The sequence below is a fragment of the Agelaius phoeniceus genome, chromosome 1, assembly GCF_051311805.1.
Source record: "Agelaius phoeniceus isolate bAgePho1 chromosome 1, bAgePho1.hap1, whole genome shotgun sequence".
Lineage (NCBI taxonomy): Eukaryota > Metazoa > Chordata > Aves > Passeriformes > Icteridae > Agelaius > Agelaius phoeniceus.
In genome coordinates, this window is record NC_135265.1 from 107,436,306 (window position 1) to 107,457,048 (window position 20,743).

The following is a 20,743-nucleotide window of genomic DNA, read 5'->3' on the forward strand; positions in this document are numbered from 1 at the left end:
GGTTTTGCTGATGCTAGTAATTGTTTCCTGCACATGCAAATTTGTAACCTACTAAAATTATTTCAGGAAGCTGGTAGTCTGTCTAATTCAGGCTAACTTTAATTCATCCATGCTCTCATAATGTTCAAAAGTTGTGATGCTGAGGCTGCAGATTGCTGTGAGCCAGGCATATTCCTAGGGAATTTTCCTTCCTTTTTTAGATTTTTCATTCTAAATAATAAAGGAAGAATAAAGCATGGAGATTCAGAAGAAGTTAAAGTAGTTGTATAGAAGCATCCAGTGAGCAGGCTGCCAAGTGTGACACAGCAGAAAAAGAAGCCATTTCTCTTCAGTGTTTAGTTTGCTAGGTGAAAAGTGGTTAACCTGTCATACTTAACTCTCTCCTCTTGTCTGCCTGCCACTTGTCATACACCCTTTTCTGTGCTCTTCCTGTCTAATATCTCTTAATTGCATGTCTTATGCATTTAGTAATAATTAAATAAAATTTAAATCTGTTATGCCAATTTGTAGAACCTTGGGGAAAATAAGTGGTAGTGTATGTGTAAAATTTCTCTGTTGAGTAGGATTTTGCTTGATAATCTGTCTGAGAAATTTTAGTGTAGTTTTGAACTTCAAAATGCTGAGTTATTTTAGTAGCAATACTACCACTTGCAGTTAATTTTGGATTTTTTTAATTTCTCAGATTTAAACAAGTATTCTGTATTATCTTCATTAATATTTTACTGTGCTTTGTGTTTGTATATTCCAAACAGGTTGATGGACGAAAATCTACTCTATCCATGATAGATCGTCTACAAAGACAAATAATTGTAGCAGATTGTCAAGTCTACTTGGCTGTGCTCTCGTTTGTAAAACAAGAGTTATCAGGTGTGCTGTGGCTTTCATATTTAGATATATTTTAGCATGTCTTTTTTATAAAACTTGATCATAAAATAACCATATGGCTTTCAGTAAAAATAATTGTTTTGTAAGCACAGTTCCATTTGAAACATTCCAAGACTGGTACACTTACAGAGGTATTCCACCTTTGTGTAGGTAGTGGTGAAAAATGAGATGGATTGCTGCAAATTAGGGCTTTTTTTCTTTTTTCATACCAATAAATATATTCAATTGGTTCTCCTTAGACAAGTTTACTTGTTATCGTAGAGGTGTTGGAGAAGTTGGGATGGAGATGGGTACATCTGTGTGCTTTGTGGCCTGCAAGATAAAAGAGGCTATTAAATCCAGGCCACTGGGAAAATCCTGATGTTCCATATGTATTCTGTTCATGACAATTCAGGGAGGTGACAAAGTGCCAATGAAAGCAATTTTAAATGAATGTGCTGAACATGGAACTGCTGAATCAGTTCTTACTCTCTGGTCACCAGAGTGCATCCTTGCATGCCAAAGAGGGTAGTCCTGTCGTGTTGGATACAAACCCTTCCTTTCAACTGCAGAACTGTTTCTGATGTTTTCTTACATTCCTGCATCTCTTGCACAATCTTAAAACATGCTTCTATCTGTAAGTTTATAGGAACTTTGGTCAAGATCATATAGTAAGTGGAAACATATCTCAGGTTTCTACCAAATCAATGAAGACCAAGAGATGGCAGACAGACCAAACTCTGCTGATCAGCTGCAAGGAAATGGCGAAATAACATTCAGATTATTTAAAATAACACTTTAAATTTTCAGTCAAGGATATAATGCATTCTGTGATGTGCAGACTTGTTTTATTCCAAGCTATGGCATCAAGAATATGTTTGGTTCTTGTCAGCAGAAATTCAGGAGATATTTCTGTCTACTTTGTGTTGTGCTGCAGAAGAGTTTTCTTGCTATTTTTGATGCAGTTCTGGGTTTTTGTTTGTGGTGGTTATTTTTTCCCTAGCTCTTGAAGCTTTTTTCCCTTGTTTCAGTATGTATTCTGCAGCTGCATAACTGGGTTGGATGCTGTAACTGAAGGTGGTGTCTGTTCCCTTTCTCTCTTGTCTGCAGCTCAGAGAACTGAAGTGGGTAGTAGAGAATTACAGAACATGCTGTATATTTGGGTTATTCTACTGAGCAAAAAATACACCTGTAGTCTTTAGTTAAAATTCCAAGCAGCTAAATGCTACCTCAGTGACTGCTGATTACTGATATTGCTGAGCTATTGTATCCATTATGTTGTGTTTTAAAGTATATTATCTTTCTGTTAATGTATATACATTTTTTGTTTTTATCATATTTCTGCACAGAAATAGCAACCAGATTATTGAAATGAATGTAATTTCATGGAAAAACCCCAGGAGATAAATATTTCTGATCAGTGGATGAGAGAAAAATTCCTTGTGTTTTTCTTCCTGGAACAGTTTGACAAGTAGCATATGATGCCACGCAAGTTGGTTTCTCACATGCTTCACACATTTTATATTTTCTTTTCCACCCTCGTGGATGTATTAGAAATAGTTTCATCATAAAGTTGTTGGCAGACCAAATGACATTAGCTTCTCCTGGCAATACTGAACTACCTTCTCTTAGTATTTACCATGGCTGTCATGGGTCTGACTACTTTCTGGTTGGGAAATCAACTCAGTGATTTGGCTGGGTTTAACTTTTATATCTAAAAAGTCAGAAATTCCTTGTTTTAATTTGTTAGATTATTTTATATTGGTATATCAATATCATAAATTATGGTTATGCTGTGTTAGGGAACTGTTAATGACAGCACACTAATGGAAGCAAAGTGTAAAACTGTACTTTTTTTTCCACCATACCACATCTTTTCCATTTTATGCTTGCATTGGAATACAGTGGTTAGCTCTGGGCAGAATCATTATATGTAGGATAGGTAAAATATGGGGTTTTTCTTATTACCTGTGTGCTACTCTGCTGTGCATAGTTGTGTGAGCATTCATCTTGTGGTGAACCACATAACTTTTAAGGTACTCTGTGCAGCCAAAAAGTGACCTAATTGCTTAAAATTGGAGTCATGTTTGTCTTGTAATGCAACTGAATCAAGATTGGGGGGTTCATTTTTTATTCTAATGCTTTAATACTCATCTCAAGAGAGAGGATTCATTGTTTTTTTAAATACTTCCAAGTTCATGTTGACAGAACCCTTCTGTCATAACTGAGAATTCAAATTTTACAGTCTTTTTCAGTACAGTTTTTTAAGACTATCAAACTAACTTCATGCCCTCTTTGTATAGCAAGAATCCAAAAAGAGGCAGTCTAGTCTGTGATGTTACTTTCTCTAGAAATGTTGGGCTTTTTTAGTGATTTGGGAGGGGTTTTGTCAAAGGCATCAAAGGCTTTTATAGGGTTGTTTGGTATTAATAGCATCTTGCTTTACTTTGACACACCCCACCTGTTATGGTCTAATTCTGGCATTAGTTATAACACTGATCTTTGCAAATCTGGCTATATTTGTTTAGAACACTGCTGCTTAAAACATGTTTTTGTTATATTTTTAGTTAGTCTTTGTCACTGCACTTCCTCACTCTCAGGGCCCTGTCACAGCCAAAATGCTGGTGTCTGTTTTTACAGCTGATGTGTGCAAGGATATTTCCCATTCGTTTCATGTTTAACACTTAGCATTATTAGAGGGTGTGCTTATAACAAAGATGATTGCTGTGTAAAGCAATCTTCCTCTTTTGTTGTCAGGCCCTGCTGTAAAGATCACAGGCTGAGAATGCTGTCATTCTCAAACAAGAATGCTCAAGACCAGATTTCTAGGGAAATTCAGATCTCCACATTGCTTTTGAAATTGAGGAAGTTAGGCAACTGAACTATACTTTAAAACCATGTAATTTTTGTGTGGGTTTTCTTTTCGTTAATTGTAGGGCACTGTGTTCATGCAAAGGGCACGGAAGGGACGATATTGAAAATCTTACTGTCTAACCCAAAGGAAAAGGCTTTTCTTTGTATTTTCCCATCAACTGTGTTTTAACACAATTTGGGCTTAAGAGAGGTGGTGTAATCTCTTCTGAGTTGTGCTTCTCTCTGTTTGCTAGGCAGCTGTTTCATCTGCACCCTGTAGTGGAGCAAAATCCAGCATGAAGTTCTTTGATTGCTTTCTTTCTCTCTGACAGCTGTATTGCTGCGTCGCTGACCGGAGCTGCTGCCTCTGTGTTGTGTGCTGCTGTAAAGTCTGTGGTTGTACACACTGAACTTCATAGTGCCCACTGTGCAAGACCTCTCTGAGGGAGCAGTAGCTATTACAAAATCCTTTATACACTAAGTTGTTGCAAATAGAGAGAGCGTCTGGGGCTTGGAAAATAGAATTTATTTCTTAGGATGTTCTGTTTCTGAAATATGTCCTTAAAGTATTTCTTTCTTTCTTTCTTCCTTGGTTTTTGTTTTTTTTTTTTTAGCATACATAAAAGGTGGGTGGATACTCCGAAAAGCCTGGAAAATTTACAATAAGTGCTATACGGACATTAATACACTTCAGGAAATATATCAGAAGAAAACAACTCAGGAATCCTTGACTTCTGATGCTGCAAATGATAATCATATTGCTGCAGAAGGTGTAACGGAGGATTCGCTAAACAGACTGAAAGGTGCTGTTAGCTTTGGATATGGACTTTTTCATCTTTGCATATCCATGGTGCCCCCAAACCTGCTCAAAATCATCAACCTGCTGGGTTTTCCTGGAGACCGCCTACAGGGGCTTTCCTCACTGATGTATGCAAGTGAAAGTAAGGACATGAAGGCCCCTTTAGCTACGTGAGTAGCTATATTGAAATGCTTTGGTAGATAACTTAGTACTAAAAGTAAGTAACTGGGAAAAAGTCAAAACCAAAAAGTCATGTTGCTTTAAAGGAAACAACAGCAGGTAAAATAAACTGGTAGTTTGTTGTTTAACATACCATGGTTTAGTAAATTCATCACTCACTAATGTATGAGATCTCTGCTGTTAATTATTTACATGTATTTGGGGTTTGGGTCAGTATTTTGCCGTATTCTTCAGTACCTGCAGTTCTAATGTCCTGTAATTTAAATGCCAGCAGAGTAAACAAAAGCTCCTCCTGAAGGCTCTGTGAATTTACCTCAGTTACATTCTCTGCTGTGGAGAGCATACTACTTAGTATGAGTCACTGGTCTCATTTAGCCATTTTTTCTTACTACTAACACAAAACATTTTCAGTTGTTTTAATTTTTTTTGTTTCAGTAAAATGAGATGTTCATTATAGTATTTTTAAGGGAGTGTTTTTTGTGTATTCTTTTTCCCAAGACTTCATACTATGCTCACGTCTTTTCAAGAGCTGAAGGATTGGCCAGACCTAATTTAAACTGCCCTCATAAATGGCTTTGTTATTCCATTATCTAAAAATTAATGCTTTTATTACTGGACCTACTGCAGGTACCATCAGGTGTCAATTTTGAAACATGACAGTAGAGCTGAAGTCTCTTCTGCTTCAGGAGAAAAATTGGGATTCTGTTTGTTTCAGAAATCTTAGGATTAAATATTCCTGTTGATCTTTCTCCTTTCTGGAGGAGAAAAATGATATATTTGGGGAATGTTTCCTCCTTCAGATAGTCAGAAATCTTTGTGCTCTGCCTTTGTTTCCAGGAGTGATGTAGGTCATGTAAATATCTACCCTTCTGAATACAGGATGTATTTCTTTTTCACATTGATTTCAGGAGTATCTGCTGATGTGTGTTCAGGGTTTTTTGTTGATTTTTGTCAGGGCTTTTTTGGTTGTTTGGTTTTGGGGTTGTTTGCTTTGGGATTTTTTTGTTTGGCTTTTTTGTTTCCCTCTCTAGTAAAGAGTTAGTTTTCAAAGTATTAATGTGGGTTTTTCTTTTCTAAAATCTACTGAGATCTAAAGGCTCAACTGCTTTCATGCTATGAGCTCAATTGTTTCTTTGCCTTTGTGTAATGTGCTCTGAATTGTATGTTCAGGTGCAGTTTAGGAGTACATTGATGTATGGCAGTAGTATTGTGTTTAAAGTATAAAGCCAGATTTTATAATACAAGATTCATATCTATCTTTGTCTTCCAGAATAATTTAAAAGTTTGTCTGTGTAGAATGTTATCCTTAAATTTCTGTTTACAAGCTGTAATCCTTTTTACTCTTACATTTCTTTTAGATTAGCTCTGTTGTGGTACCACACAGTTGTTCGTCCCTTTTTTGCCCTTGATGGCAGCGATAACAAGGCAGGATTGAAGGAGGCAAAAGAAATTCTTGCCAAAAAAGAATCTGCATATCCAAATTCTTCTCTGTTCATGTTCTTCAAGGGAAGGATACAGCGATTAGAGGTATTGCACATTTTCATCCTTTAGACTGATTTTTCCTCCTGATTGTTCCTTACGTTTTTCTGATGTGAATGAACTGTGCAAGCTTCAGCAGATTGTGACTAAAGATGCAGGTACATGGGAAGATAAGAAAGATTGGATTAAGTTCTTCCTAGTTTCAAGTTCACATGCAGACCTTGCTCTCCCACTGCATCTATCTGAATTAAGGACATTTTGAAATTATTTTTCAGCTACTTGATACTTCTGCAACTCTGTGCTAAAGGAAGTGCATTTGGCCACTCAGATTTCTTGAGCTATTTCAGTTTTGCTTGTCAAGCTAAAATTGAGTATTATCTGCTGAGTACATAGTATTTATCTTCCTCTCTGTTTTATGCATTGTTCATATACAGCTAATTCTCTGCAGTAGTTTCCCTTAAATAACTGCTTTGCTTTTCAGAGGTCACACCAGGATGTTTTCTGTTACTAAGGGTGAACTTTGACCTGAGCAGAAATGTATTCACTGAAAATGTGTTTGTGAATGCTATGGCAAAGCATTATTCAAACACTGCAGCAGCCTTGTGGATTTTGGCTGAATGATTCTCTAAGAATCTGTTTGAGGTACTACTCAACTCCTAGCTGCTGCTTTTATCAGACCAGAATATTTTCTGACCAATTACATGAACCAGAAAACCTAACACAAAAGCAGAAGCCCAGAATGTTCAAACCCTTCATGTCAACATTATAATTACAAGAGCTAATTGAGATGTTGATATTGGTGTTCATTCTTTGCTAGATTTGCAGCTAAGTCTTTCAGATGTACTCAGTATTTCCAGAGAGGTAGTAACAGAGCAGAGGAACAGGCTTCAGTGCCCTTTCAGATTTGCAGGCATATTCCTACATGGGATTTGAATGTTGTTTTTCTTTTTTCTTTTCTTTTTTTTTTTTTTTTTTGCTGTCTTTTTGAAAGCAGTGGTGCATTTTGGGAACTATATTCTCACAGGCAAGTTGTCGCTCTTGGGAAAGTATTGCTGTTGCCTGAGAGACCTTAGTGGGTTTTATTCATTTATATGCCTATTCCATTCTTATGGTAAAAATCAAATTTTTTGGGGATAACTACACAATGAATGCAGGTTATAACTTCGCATTTTAATGTAATGACGAACAAAATTCAGATTATTCTTCTGACTTTCAGGGCACATTACAGCAAAAGTCTAAACATAAGTTGTTAATAAATTGAGTGTATGTGTAAAGAAAGAGTATGTATTTGGGACAAGTGTCAATTTTGTGTGGTCAGTCCCTTTCTGGAGAACTGTAATATTTCAAATGAGAGTTGTTAAAATGTAATCTTACTGCATTATTTAATGCAGTCTATGATACTGCACTGCATTAATGCACTGTATAATACACTCTAGATACTGTATGGGGATGGTGAAGTTTATCCCCAAGTGAATGGAGACAGTGTGGCCATGTTAAATAAGTTAGTTAATTCAGGCAGGCAGAATGCTGTGCATTATGCTATGTAGCCATGCCCTTAGTCAGCAGAAAGCTTTTTCGTTGCTGACAGGAATTAAAATGTCCCTTTGCTATTCATGTGTGTGTTTTCATGAGTGCTTTTCCATTCAGCAGCCTCTTCCCCCTTCCCCCATCATTTCTTTGGTCCAAGTGGTGCTCAGTCACAGAGGTTTTGCTGTGTCCAAATGTTCCAGTTTAAGTGTCTTGGGCTCTTCTGGATTTTAGTAGAACTTTTCCAGCTTAATTTGCTTAAGTGCTGTTGGCATAATAGCGAAGGAAGGAATGTGACTGGTGGCAATGGTATGGGGAGCTGCACTGGGTTCTGCACAACACATTTGTGCTTATATGTGTCCTGAATCTGGTCTTACAAGCATCCACAGCATATTAGTGTGTTCAGCAGGGTCAGTAACTGTGTCCTCTGTCTGGGGGCACTGGTGAGGCCTCACCTCAAGTACTGTCCAGTCCTGGGCCCCTCAATTCAAGGCAGATATTGAGGTTGTTGGTGTGTACAAAGAAGGGCAGCACAAGTAGTGAAGGGTCTGGAGCAAGTCTTTGGGGGGAGCAGCTGAGGGAGCTGGGATTGTTTAGTCTGGAGTAGGGGAGGCTCAGGGGTGACCTTATCACTCTCTACCGCTGCCTGAAAGGAGGGTGTAGCCAGCTGGGGATTGATCCCTTTTCCCAGGCAGTGAGCAATAGGATGAAGGGACATGGCCTCAAGTGAGCTAGGAGAGGTTCAAGTGGGAGATCAGGAGTAATTTATTCACAGAAGGGGTTGTTTAGCATTGGAACAAACTGTGCAGAGAGGTGGTGGGATCACTGTCCGAAGGTATTCAAGAAATGACTGGATGTGGTTCTTAGTGCTGTGGTTTAGTTGACAAGGTGGCAATTGGTCAAAGGTTGGGCTGATCTTGGAGGTCTCTTTAAACCTAAACAATTCTGTGATTCTGAACCAGAAGTGCACAGAAACTGACATTACAGGCTAATATGCTGAGTTGTAATTTCCTCCTCCTTTCTAAGGTGGGTGAGGAGAGCTCCTGCAAAGCCTAGGAAATTGTTTGGCCTTCCTTGAAACTGTTAGTGCAGTTAGGTTTAAATTCTTTCCAGTGGGCATGGGATATTATTCCAAGTGGCTTACCAGAATTGTATTTTAACCTATATGCACTTAAAAGTATACCTTTAGCTGAAGCTTATATATAGAGTCCTTCTTTTACATCTTTTAACAGTTCTGTGACACAGTATTATAGTACAGATGAATAAAAGGCCCCTTCTGATGTTACTCAGAAGACCTTGTGTGTTTCATTTGTGGTTGTAGGGTTTATATTTAGGGCCTGCTAGTACTCAGTCCATCGAATGTTTTTCTTGTGATCCTGCATACATTTTTTGTAGCCTTCAGGTGATGGTATATTCAGCTTCCATTAGGAAGCCTTCATACTGTATGTGTGTGTCTTTTCTTTTCTATGGAAAAAAAGCAGTAAGGAGCACAGTTCAGCCCATGGACCCTTGGAGACAGGGAAACTGTTCAAAAGGCAGGAGCAGTAATTCAGGACTGGACAGTGAGACACAAATCTGACAAAGGAGAAAATTGCCAAGGAAGGCAGTCAAGGAGAAAGCACTGTCTCTGTGAAACCTTCCTGTCTATAAAAGACAAATGAACAGCATGGGACTGAATAATGCTTTGTGCCCCAAAAAGCAGGCATGGATATTAGTCAGTAAAACCCTTAGCGGACTTCAGTTTTTGAAGAAGTAGCCTTACAGGTGTGATAAATGTGGAGCAGATTATCTATCAGCTTTTTTTTCCCAGATTCACATTTTCAAGAGAAAAGTCTGAAAGCATTTGGAGACTTTTGAATTGGGCAAGTTAAGGGAAAGGAAAGGAAGATCCTGGAAAGACTGGAATGAAAGTGCACCAGAAACTTAAAGGTTGCATTCCTAGGTTGATCAAATGTCTTTTTTTTTTTCCAAAGAGTAGGTTAAGAGACTGTGTATTAAAAATAGTATTTTTACTGAGTTTTGCATAATTTACTAAGGCTGCTTTTATGGACATTTCTGTGCTTGATTTGTGATTATGTGGCACATATTCCAGCCTCAAAATATATGTAATATATAAACAACAGGAAATCTCTGGCTGCAAAACTGCAAAGAAACCCCTCAGGTTCTGAGGCTTGATTCACATTTTCCATTGGGGTAGGTGCAGGTAAATAGTCTGAAGGAAAAAGTACCAAATACTCCAGGTGACAGGCAGAGCACCAGTGGTACTTTCAGGTGTGCTGAAGTTTGGTTGATGAGCAGGCTGCAGAAAATGTACAGTGGTAACATGTGCTTAAATGTAATAATGCCTACAAGCACCTCTTGCTTGTTAGTTACCTTTTGTAGGTGTTATGGTATCAGCACTATCATTCTTATTTAGGGGTGAGAGAGTATGGTACAGAAAAGCAGACTAAGGACAAGAGTAATAACAAGCATTGAGAAGTCTTAAATAAACTTTCTGGAAGAAAATCATGGTAGTGTCTAAAGTAAAAAAAAAATTGCAGAGCATGCATAATATCAAGGTTTATTTTCAGGAATTGTGCTGACTTTTCTAGTCACTTGTTCCTATAAAATACAAATGTCCTAATTTTATTTTAGTTTGATTTTCTGACTTGTCTAAGGAGAAATAGGTTTTAGTGTGTTAAGGAATAGAAAATACAGGCTTTGGAACATCCATATAATGTCCTCTGGTGTAAATTGTTAGCTTTTAGAAGTTGATTTTTAATTTTTCCCTATTTCTGAGCATGACTTCTTAAAAGCTTTATGAATTCAGAGTGGTGATTGAGAATAGAGAAGGAAAGGGTCCTGAGATTTCAGAACAGCTCTGGGAAATAAATGCATGCTGTCTTGCGAAGCCAAATTGTCTTGGTAAGCTCCATAGATGCTTAGTTGTTGGGTTGGGGTGCTTTTAGTTTTAATCTGAAGTCCAGAAATGTAGGCTTCTTCTCACATTAGATTTATTAATCCTCTTTATGGTCTTGTAGTTCTGTATACTACATATTTTATGGGTTGGTCTTTTTTTGTCTTTGTATTATGTCCAAAAGAGATGTCAGTGATACCTACTGAAAGAATTACAAGTGTGTGTATATGTATTTATAAATTTCAAGAGCATCAATTTCAGGTGCAGCCAGGATGTTACACTTGCCGACTCTTAGGATGTTGTAATTATTTTTGTTTGCTCTTTTAAGCAGTAAACAGAAAGTAATAATTAATTTAAGAATTAACACCAAGAGTAGTAATTCATATTCCAGGATGTTGCTGCAATCCCTGGAGATGATTGAAACTTCAATTATTAATGAATGTCTCTGAAACATACTTAAATAAGCTTGATGCTGAAGGAGAACTTAGGCAGATGTCAAAACATGTGAGAGATTCAGAGAGTTAGAGATAATACAATACAATCATTTCAGAGCTCTGTGTGTGCCTGGTCTTAAGCTACAATGCTGTAGATTTTTGTAGGAATTTTTAAATTCAGTTATGTTGGCATAGATGGTGAGTTTGCATTTTCAAGGGTTTCTTTTGCTCACATGCTTAGTCAGCAGAGTGGGGCTTAAAAATTCTTCTGTTGTATAAAGTATAATAAATGTATGTGATAAATACAGGAACAGTATTAAGGCTGGTATAGGCTATATTGGAATATATAGTATGTTTAATTAAATAGTGATTTTTGTTCCCCCCCATAATGATTGATAGGGAGAAGTCCCATCCCAGACTGGGAAAACCAGGTAGTCAAAAGAGCTGTCATTCTAGTTCCTAGGAAAATGTCAGCTCTTTTTGCTAAGCTGTTGTTAGCCAATGATTTTATCAAAATGCTTTTTCTCTCATATGCTTTTTTATCTTCTTATGTGTCATACAGCATTTATGAATTCTCTATTAATTGTTGCTTGAAGGGGTTTCTGAGGTGTATGGGAAGAGGTGAAAAGTTCAAAATAAATGAAATCAAACACTAAAGGTATCCTCTTGTGCAGAAAGCCAAACTTCATTAGCAGATGTTAAAAATATGATTTTTAAAGGTGGAATGACTAGTAAAAGTAGAAGTGAGATTACTTAAAAGCTTACTGCACAAACCCAATGAATTTTGGACTTAATAGCACATAGGAGGAATATAGTCACTGATTTTAAAGGTTGAAGGTGGAGACATGATCTGACCTGGCTGCTATTACACTATTAAACTCCTCTACTCTAGTTTTTATTAACTTCCTATTAGAAGAAATACGAATTTTTCTTTATCAATATTAAATTATCCAACTCATTTTAAATTTCAGGTGTCTGAATTTTTTTCTTTTTCTTTCACCTTTGTTAGTGTCAAATTAATAGTGCCTTGACCTCATTTCATACTGCTTTGGAACTTGCAACAGACCAAAGGGAGATTCAACACGTCTGCTTATATGAAATAGGTATGTTGGATGTGTTTACACCATAAATAGCTCATATTCAAGTTTTCATTGGCAGCTTCAGTAAACAAACTGGAGACTTCTTACTAGGATTTTTAAAAAAGGTTTTAGATTACTGGCCTTTGTCTTGGGTAAATTATGGTTTACTGAATTCTACTTGTTTAGACAAGTAGAATTCAGCACTTTTTCATAATAAAATTATCTGCAAGTACAAGGTGATGCAAAATCAGAGAGTAGACTGTGGAATTAAGGGCAAACTGTTAGCCTACTGAGTATGATTTAAAATTAGAAATAAATTCATCTGACTTGTCTATGGATTCATCATTTCTGTGCCAAAAACTAATCAGTTTGGAGGCTTCAGAGTTCACAGTGTCTGTATTTCTTGTTTATTTCCTTCTGTCAATAGCAGGATATGATATATGGTATTAATTTGCATACAAGTCTTTATAGTGGAGAAGATAGGTTGCTTCAAGCTTTAAATGGGATCTTGTCATAGTAGAAAATACTAATGGAAAAAGTAGTAGCTGTCTAAGTTTCATCATTCTACAAAATGTAGTATTTAAATTTTAAAACTGAGAGTTTTTGGTATATGTTTTTGTTCCTGCTCTGAAACGTGGATTAATTATTTCCTATGGAATCTTCTAATTCAAAATGTCCCAGTAAATTTAAATCAGATTTTAAATGTATGTCATTTGTTTTTGTTTTTAATTTTCCAGTTACTTTTATAGTTGTTAAACGTGCTCCAGCTCTCGTAACAAAACAAACACAACAGAACTGTGTGTTTCAATCATGTTGACACCAAGTTTGAATTACTGTACTTCCCCTGAAGTTAAATCAGTGTTGCTTTTAGGTTGGTGCAGCATGATAGAGATGAACTTCAAAGACGCCTTTGAATCCTTCGAAAGGCTTAAAAATGAATCCAGGTGGTCCCAGTGCTACTATGCTTATTTAACAGCAGGTGAGTAAATCCAGGCTGTTGGGGAAATGGTAAGTCAGTGATGTGGTAAGGTTTTGGCAGTGTTTTCTCTTGGGAAACTTGCTGGTGCATGTAGTGCCTTCCACACTGCCTGCTGCACATGCAGCTTTGTGCCAGGCTTGACTTGGACAATTGTGTTTGTTTCCATAATGAACACTTGCATGCTCATACATGTACCTGCCTGTCTGTACACCCCTCTCCGTGCTGATAGAATTATTACCACTTCACAAGCTTGGTGGCATTACTTCCTTTAATGGATGTAAAAAATAGTACTGACTTTTTAATGAACACAGAGGGTACCTGGGGGAGTTGAGATTACCATGCTGGTCAAATCTTCAGTGTAGATAACTTTCTGGAAGTGAGTGTGTGGAGGTTTTTCTCTCTGACCATATGATAGCTCATCCTAATTTTTCCTGTTTCATATCCCAGTACAGTTAATGTATTTTTGTTTCTGTTAATGTATTTTTGTTTCTGACACTCCTTGCAGTGTGTCAAGGAGCCACTGGTGATGTCAATGGTGCTCAGAATGTGTTCAAGGAAGTTCAGAAGCTTTTCAAGAGAAAAAACAATCAGATTGAACAATTTTCAGTGAAAAAGGTTAGTTTTTGCTTAGGCTGACTTGTTTTAGTACACTGATGACAGTTCAGTTTTTAGTTCAGTATTTTCTTTAGCAGCATGCATCTCTTTTCTGCTGTCCTGCTTCTGTAGAATTTGTGGGAAGGAACAGTGTGGAAAAATAATAGTATCATTTGAAGGACCTAACAAAGGAAGTGTGAATTAGCTATTCACTCTACAAGCAAAGTAACTATTACAGATAAAAATACATGATACTGTAGTTGCTTTGGTAATTTTCCTTCTGGCTTTGCCTTTCTTACTCCTTTTTATCTTGTCTTGTTTGTGATAGCCTTAGTTGTTTTTGAGAGCTAGGAGTTGTCTAGGAAATAGCTCTCAACTGGTTATCTTGCAGATGGTACTGTCTCAGCATCCAGGCAGTTTGTGTTGGGACTGTGAAATACAGTAAAATCCAGTCAGGCTGCATACAAGGAGGTTTTAATTTTGATGAATATGTAAGCTCTTAAATTAGTTGCAAGATTTTAATTTTTAGTCATAAAATCTTTAGGTAAAGTTACCACTGACTTTATTTTCATAAAATTGTTGTGTGACTGTTTAAAACAGTTAAAATTAGTGTTTGTGATATATTGTTTGTAAATATCATGTTCCCTCTGAAGAAAAAAATTACAGATCTCCCTTCCTTCTTTCTTGCACTTTGCAGGCAGATAGATTTAGGAAACAAATACCAACCAAAGAGCTCTGTGTCCTGGCATCCATTGAAGTGTTATACTTATGGAAAGCCCTTCCAAACTGTTCCCTCTCGAACTTACAGCATATGAGTCAAGGTATATATGGCTCCTTGATTTATTTATTTACATTTTAAAATGAGATGTATGATTTTGTGCTGTTGTGTGGATTAGCTAATTGCAGTAGCATGGACATTTTAACTTGTGTGCATGTGTCATAGCAAAATACAGGTGAGTAACAAAAGAATAGTGACCCATTATGATTCTGCCTAATGCTTCATTTTTACAGGTTTTTGGGAGAAGTTGTAACTGCCCGCTGCATATAGCTGTTTGTTAATCATTGTTTAAAATGAAACAGTAGCATGATAGTTACTGTTCCAAGTCACTAAGCAAAATGTAACTCATTTAAACCTAGCAACAAAATAGGAAAAAAATTAAAACAATGTATTCATTCCTGCACGTCAGTTTTCTTCTAAGAGGAAATAGTTAGCTCGTGAGGTTATCTATGACATGATAGGTGTTCTCTTTGTCCTGGGACCCTCTTAGTGGTGAGTGGTTGCCTCTTCCTTAGTCTCCAGCTGACTTTGGGTGTCTGTCATGTGAAGCTTCTTGTAGCAGTGTGTATTATGAAGTGTTCAGTGCTTCTTACTCCATCCAGCAATCACTCTTGTTGGCATTCTGCAAACAGTTTCAAGCTGGTTGAAGAGAAGCTCAACCTAACTTGCATTGGCAGCCCATTGGCTGCATCAGAAGGACTGTGGCCAGCAGGTCCAGGAAGGTTGTTCTGCCCCTCTGCTCTGCTCTGGTGAGATCCCACCTGGAGTGCTGTGTCCAGATCTGGGGTGCTCCAGCCCTCTGATAATCTGTGTGTTCCTCCTCTGGACCCGCTCCACCATGGACTTGTTGGAGTGGGTCCAGAGGAGGGACACACAGATTATCAGAGGGCTGGAGTACCTCTCCTCTGAGGTCAGGCTGAGAGGGTTTAGGATGTTCAAGCTGGAGAAGAGCAGCCTTCAGGCAGTCCTTAGAGAACCTTTCAGTTCTTAAAGGGGACCTGCAAGAGAGCTGGGGAGGGACTTTTTGTAAGGGCAGGAGTGACAGGACACAAGGGAATAGATTTAAACAGAAGGAAGGCAGATTTAGATTAGATATTAAGAAGAAATTACTGTGAGGGTGGTGAGGCACTGGAGCAGATTGCCCAGGGAAGCTGTGGATGTCCCATCTCTGGGAGTGTTCCAGGCTGGACAAGGCTCTGTGTAACCTGGTGCAGTGAAAGGTATCCCTGCCTATGGCAGGGGGCTGGAACTAGATGGTTTTTAAGGTACCTTCCAACCCAAACCATTCTAAAATCCTCTGATTATTACTTGCTCATTTAGAAAATAAAACTAAAATTGTCTGCCACGGCTTGCCTTTTTTTTTTTTTTTTTTTTTTTTTTTTTTTTTTTTTTTTTTTTTTTTTGTAATCGTGGAATTTTGGGGATTATAAACAATTTTCATGTTGTGCTAGAAGACTCCAGTCTCTAAGTCAAGAGTCAGGACTAGTTGGGGTGTTTGTTCCAGTTTTAATTTGAGATAACTTGTCCTTTTAAATTGCATGATTGCAGTGGATTATAGTCAGATTCCTAGTTGTCTAGTCACAAAGGTAATGGTAGGCTTTAAAATCAGATTTACTTACATCAAAATAAATTTGAGGGTTTTTTTTTTTTTTTGCTGTCATTTGCCTTCAGAATGGTCAGCTTTAGAGGGTGTAAGGAGTATGTATTCTCTCCTGCACACTCAGTGGCAGTGTAGGTCTCCCTTGTGTAAGCTTCCAGTCAGTGGTTCACATTTTAATGTGAAATAGCAGTATGGCTTCAAATTCAGAGATACATTGCTTGTGAGTTTGACACTGACAAATATATCTGCATCAGCCATCCCTGGTTGAAAGTTTTCTGTACAGTGAATGTTATTTCTGCACCTTATGTGTATTTCAAAAACGTGAATAACAGGTTTTTCCCCACATTTGTTTCCTCTTGTCATGAACAATTGGATTGTAATTAGTTGGAGTGAATTTCCAGGCTTTTCCTCAAGGCTAGAATTCAAAGGAATTAATTTGTATCCACTTGTATCTCTGTAAGTAAAATGCCAAATAACTTGAGACTTGTAATCCACACAAGAACTGACAATGCAAAGACTTCATGAAGCCACCTTATAGTTCTCTATCCATAGGTGGCTTTTAGGATTGTGGATTATTTGTGTTGTGAATGGAGAGATGGTTAAGATCTGGCAGGGTTTATACTTTGAGGCAAAATGTTTTAAGGAGCTGCACTGCTCCAGACACAGCAGTTATGAGATGAAAAGCCCTGTACTCTCCTTCCTGGAGGTGCTGGTGTGGAGAAGGGCAAATGGCTCCTTGTGGAGCTCACCTTGATTTAGCAGAGCTGGCACTGATAAGCTTGATCAAAATGGAGTCTGATTCATTTAGAAAGGGTTCCATGCGTTGTGATTCAGTTTTTCCTGGAAACAGAGCACACTACTCAGCTGAGACACAGTCTGTCCCCAGATTGTGGACCAGCTAAGGTCTGGCAAATTACCTTATCCTCCCATCATCACTGAGAATTGTGAGAATTGCCAAAACACTCTAGACTGGGTTCTTGAGTCCAGTACAAATTTTTGTGCATCTGTCACTTGGCTTCAGTTTAGAAAAACTCGGGTTTGTTTGAATTGCTTGCCCTATGTTCCTTCTAACTTGGACTGTGTATTTTTCTTTCAATATGTGGGACTAACCAGTGTCCTGTAACACCAGAATGAGATGTTTTTTTTTTAAGTATACCTTTTAGTGGACATTTCAAAGACCAGTAGAGATCAATCCTCTTCTTGAGAAGAACACACCAACTGCCTTTGACTTCAACCCATTCATTCCTGTTAGAAATGCTCTCATGAGTGACAAATTTCTTGATGAGGTTCATACAGAATGGGTTGTATTTAAAAGAAAACAACTTACTTGTCTTTCTAATAATGTTACTAGCATCTGCTTTTTCTGAAAAAATTTAAATATCAGACTAAAAGGCAATGTAAATCACAGTTCTTGTCTAAGAAAATATTTCAATCCACCTTGTTTACTGGAATCTTTTCATTAAGCTTGTCATGATGTGGATGATTCATCAGCTGCTGGTTTGAGGAATTTGCTTCTTGGTGCCATACACAAATGTTTAGGAAATTCTGAAGATGCTGTTCAGGTAAGTAGTTAAATGATAATTTTTCCTCCATTATTCCTATTTTATAAACAATTCTTTTAAAAATAGTGAATACTTTTCAGTAAGAGTGTTCAGCAAGTCATTAGTTTTTCAGTGCCACTGATCATTCTGGTTTGTGAATTCGAACAGAATTTCTTTTAAAATTTTCTGATTTAACATGTCTTCATTATATTCTGTGCTGTGAAAGTAATTGGCTTTGTTGAATGAACATGGCAGTAAAGTGGTTTGTAGTAACAAGAGTTAAGGGGAAGCTGGGAAGAATAAAAGTTTTTTCTCTGCTAGATGTACTTTGTCCATCAAAGAAAATTAATTTTTTTTAAAGTGACTTAGAGATTGACCTTTTGAAGGCACAGATTTGCTGCTTCTTCTCTGGACATGTTAGAGAGAGGAGTTTGATTATTATCACATACCAAAGAATAATTTTGCCACCACTCCAGGTTTTGAACTGTAGTTACAACTCTCCTTTTTCCTCCCCAAAATAGAATGTTATTCATATAAGTAGCAAGATGCTGGCTTTAAACCCTCCTTCCCCCTGCCCCATTTCTCTCTCACATACCTTAAATAATCTGGGTACTTCATCTTTGATGTCACGGTTTCTTGTTAGAGCTAATATTTTTTTAAATGTTAAGTTGGAAAACCTCTTGAATCAGTCACTATAATACTTGGTAAAAATCCAAACTAATAGTTTTGTCTTGATACAGTAGTGTTGGTAAAAACATCTAGGAATTTACACCATTGTAAATTTTTAATATATTCTCATTTTAGTTTTGGCTAATTTCTACAGATTGAAGTTGAATGGTGCTACTGCATTGTTTGGAAGTAATGACCAGTCAATTTTAATGTACCTCTGCCACCTTTGTTTTCTTTTTTTCTTTTCCTTTTTACAGTACTTTCAGCGAGCTGCTAAAGATGAACTCTGCCGTCAAAGCAACTTGTATGTCCAGCCATATGCTTGCTATGAACTTGGCTGTATCCTGTTGGACAATCCAGAGGTAATAGCATGACCTATTTTTACACTTACAAAAGTAGTGGAAGGAGTCAACATACCAGTATGCAAAGAATGAAACAAAGTTTGTAGGTGACTGTGCATATGAAGTTTTAAAAATATTTTTTATACCTACCATAAAGAAACCTACAACTTTGTGGGGGATGGGGATTCAATCCAAGAAATGCAATGAGTTTTATGTCACAGTGTCTTAGTTTTTTACTATTGAGAGTGTTCCTGATGCTGGTGGCAACAAAGGCCTCACCAGAATGCCTTGGGTAGGCAGGGATTTCTTGTCTGCAGGTGGTATTTAGTGTGGTAGATGCCTAGGGTCCTTTTCTTACCTATTTAATATCCTGTTGGATGCCATTCAAAGTTCACCTGTACTTATCCTCTCCAAACAGAATTTGATGCCTTCCTGAAATAGCAAGTGGCTTTTTAGTCATTTAAATTCCATTAAAGCTGTTTATGTGGGCATTTTGACTTCCACCCTGAGTAGTGAGGGTTTTGTTCTTCAGGATGTGGAAGAAAATAATCCACCTCCCTTTCAGATTACCCAAATGGCTTGGCTGACAGTACATTTAATTGTTCAGGTCTTTGCACATACCCTACCTCAGAGAATCTTAAACCAGAGCAGCTTGTGCAGCACTCTTGGTGCCATTTCTCTCCTCAAATGTGTAACCCCAGTCCATGGAGTTTATGCCACCTTCTGTTGTTAATCAGATGGCAGGTTAGAGGGGAAGTGGTCACAGGGTAGTCACTTGAACCTCCCCTTCACTGTATGTGGTCTATGAAGTAGTGAGCTGAAAGTATTTCATATTCTTAAGATTCTGTTTCCAGTTGGTTTTGCTGTTGTCACATTTAGTTAGGGTTGAGCCTTCTCCCTAAAGGGAGAAGGAGAGGAAAGTCTTTCAATAAAGAAAATTATTATGACAAAGGACAGAACTAGAAAATGCTTTTAAAACTAATTTTCTTTTTGAAAACCCTGCTGCCCTAAGACTAAGAGCTGGGCTTTGGAGCCTGGAAGGAAGGTCTGAGTTCCATAACAGTTCCTGCTGCCTTTCTTTCTTTCCGCGTTCATGTTTAAATTTGATCACCTCAAGCGTCTCTAAAAGAAACCTCAAAAATGTGGGTAGTGAAGGCATGTTAAGACTTGAAGAACATGAGAGCAGTCCTTCCTTCCTCCTGCTTTACATGCAGTGTGTGCACACAGAAGCTGAATGTGCCCCATGTAGGGTGTTTGAGGGCTGAACCAGCCTCAGCTGGAGGAGCTGTGGTAGCGTTTAGTGTATGAAGGATGTGGAGGAGACTCCCTCTCGTGGCACTCAGAAAATGAGGAGGGAAATGATGCTTGACTTCAACAAAGTGGGATGGGGTGGGGGAAAGCAAGAGCTGGAGCTAGAGGTGACTGACTCCTGTTTATACAAAATTTCATTTAGTAGCTGGGGTGTTTTGCTAGAGCTCCATAATGGTTAAGAAAGAGAAGGGAATAGGATTTTGTAGTTTCTTTAATTTCACCTTTTCTGTAGAGGACTAGAAATACATAAAAGTGCTTTTCCTGGGTGCCTCATTAGTATTTCCAGTTTCCTAATTTGAGAGGGTTTTGTCTGCTCAGTACCTTTTTCAAAGGTAGAGATGCTACTCCATCTCACCAGCTCATTTAGTTAAAGTATATTCTGTAACATTTGTGATGTGTTTCCAATGCAATGTTTGTCTTTTTGTAGACTGTGCCAAGAGGCAAAACCTTACTGCTCCAAGCCAAGGTAAAAACTAAGGCATTTTCTAGTTTAATTGTCTAAAATGAAAGGGCATTTGGGAGGTTGTGTTTCCAGGGGTTTGGGGAAGGGGGAGTGGATGTTAAGTGGTGGTGTCCCTCATCTGTAATCTACAACTCCTGTCACGTGGATGTGCATTAATGTGCATGGTACACGTTTATGTGTACTCCATAGGTTTGTGCTGCTAGGTCAGCCATCACACAGAGCCCACATCACTGACAGCTCCTGCAAGTGTTAGAACCTTGATAAGTTTTTCAAGCAACAATTGGCTACAGAAATTTTGAAAATTACAATTCTCCATTCCTTGTGTGTTCCATCTGGTTCCTGCCTTGGGCCTGTTG

General features: G+C 37.8%; 1 protein-coding gene across 2 annotated transcripts in view; it reads left to right on the forward strand.

Moving 5' to 3' along the window:
* Positions 1-20,743, forward strand: part of TTC39C (tetratricopeptide repeat domain 39C) — a 55,344-nt gene that overhangs the window by 31,752 nt on the left and 2,849 nt on the right. For both annotated transcript variants that reach the window (XM_077184878.1, XM_054637103.2), the window contains exons 4-13: positions 753-867; positions 4,332-4,686; positions 6,055-6,223; positions 12,042-12,135; positions 12,983-13,090; positions 13,596-13,705; positions 14,382-14,505; positions 17,527-17,624; positions 18,530-18,634; positions 20,352-20,390. In XM_077184878.1, coding sequence (XP_077040993.1) covers positions 753-867; positions 4,332-4,686; positions 6,055-6,223; positions 12,042-12,135; positions 12,983-13,090; positions 13,596-13,705; positions 14,382-14,505; positions 17,527-17,624; positions 18,530-18,634; positions 20,352-20,390 — 1,317 coding nt within the window. The remainder of the gene's footprint in view (positions 1-752; positions 868-4,331; positions 4,687-6,054; positions 6,224-12,041; positions 12,136-12,982; positions 13,091-13,595; positions 13,706-14,381; positions 14,506-17,526; positions 17,625-18,529; positions 18,635-20,351; positions 20,391-20,743) is intronic.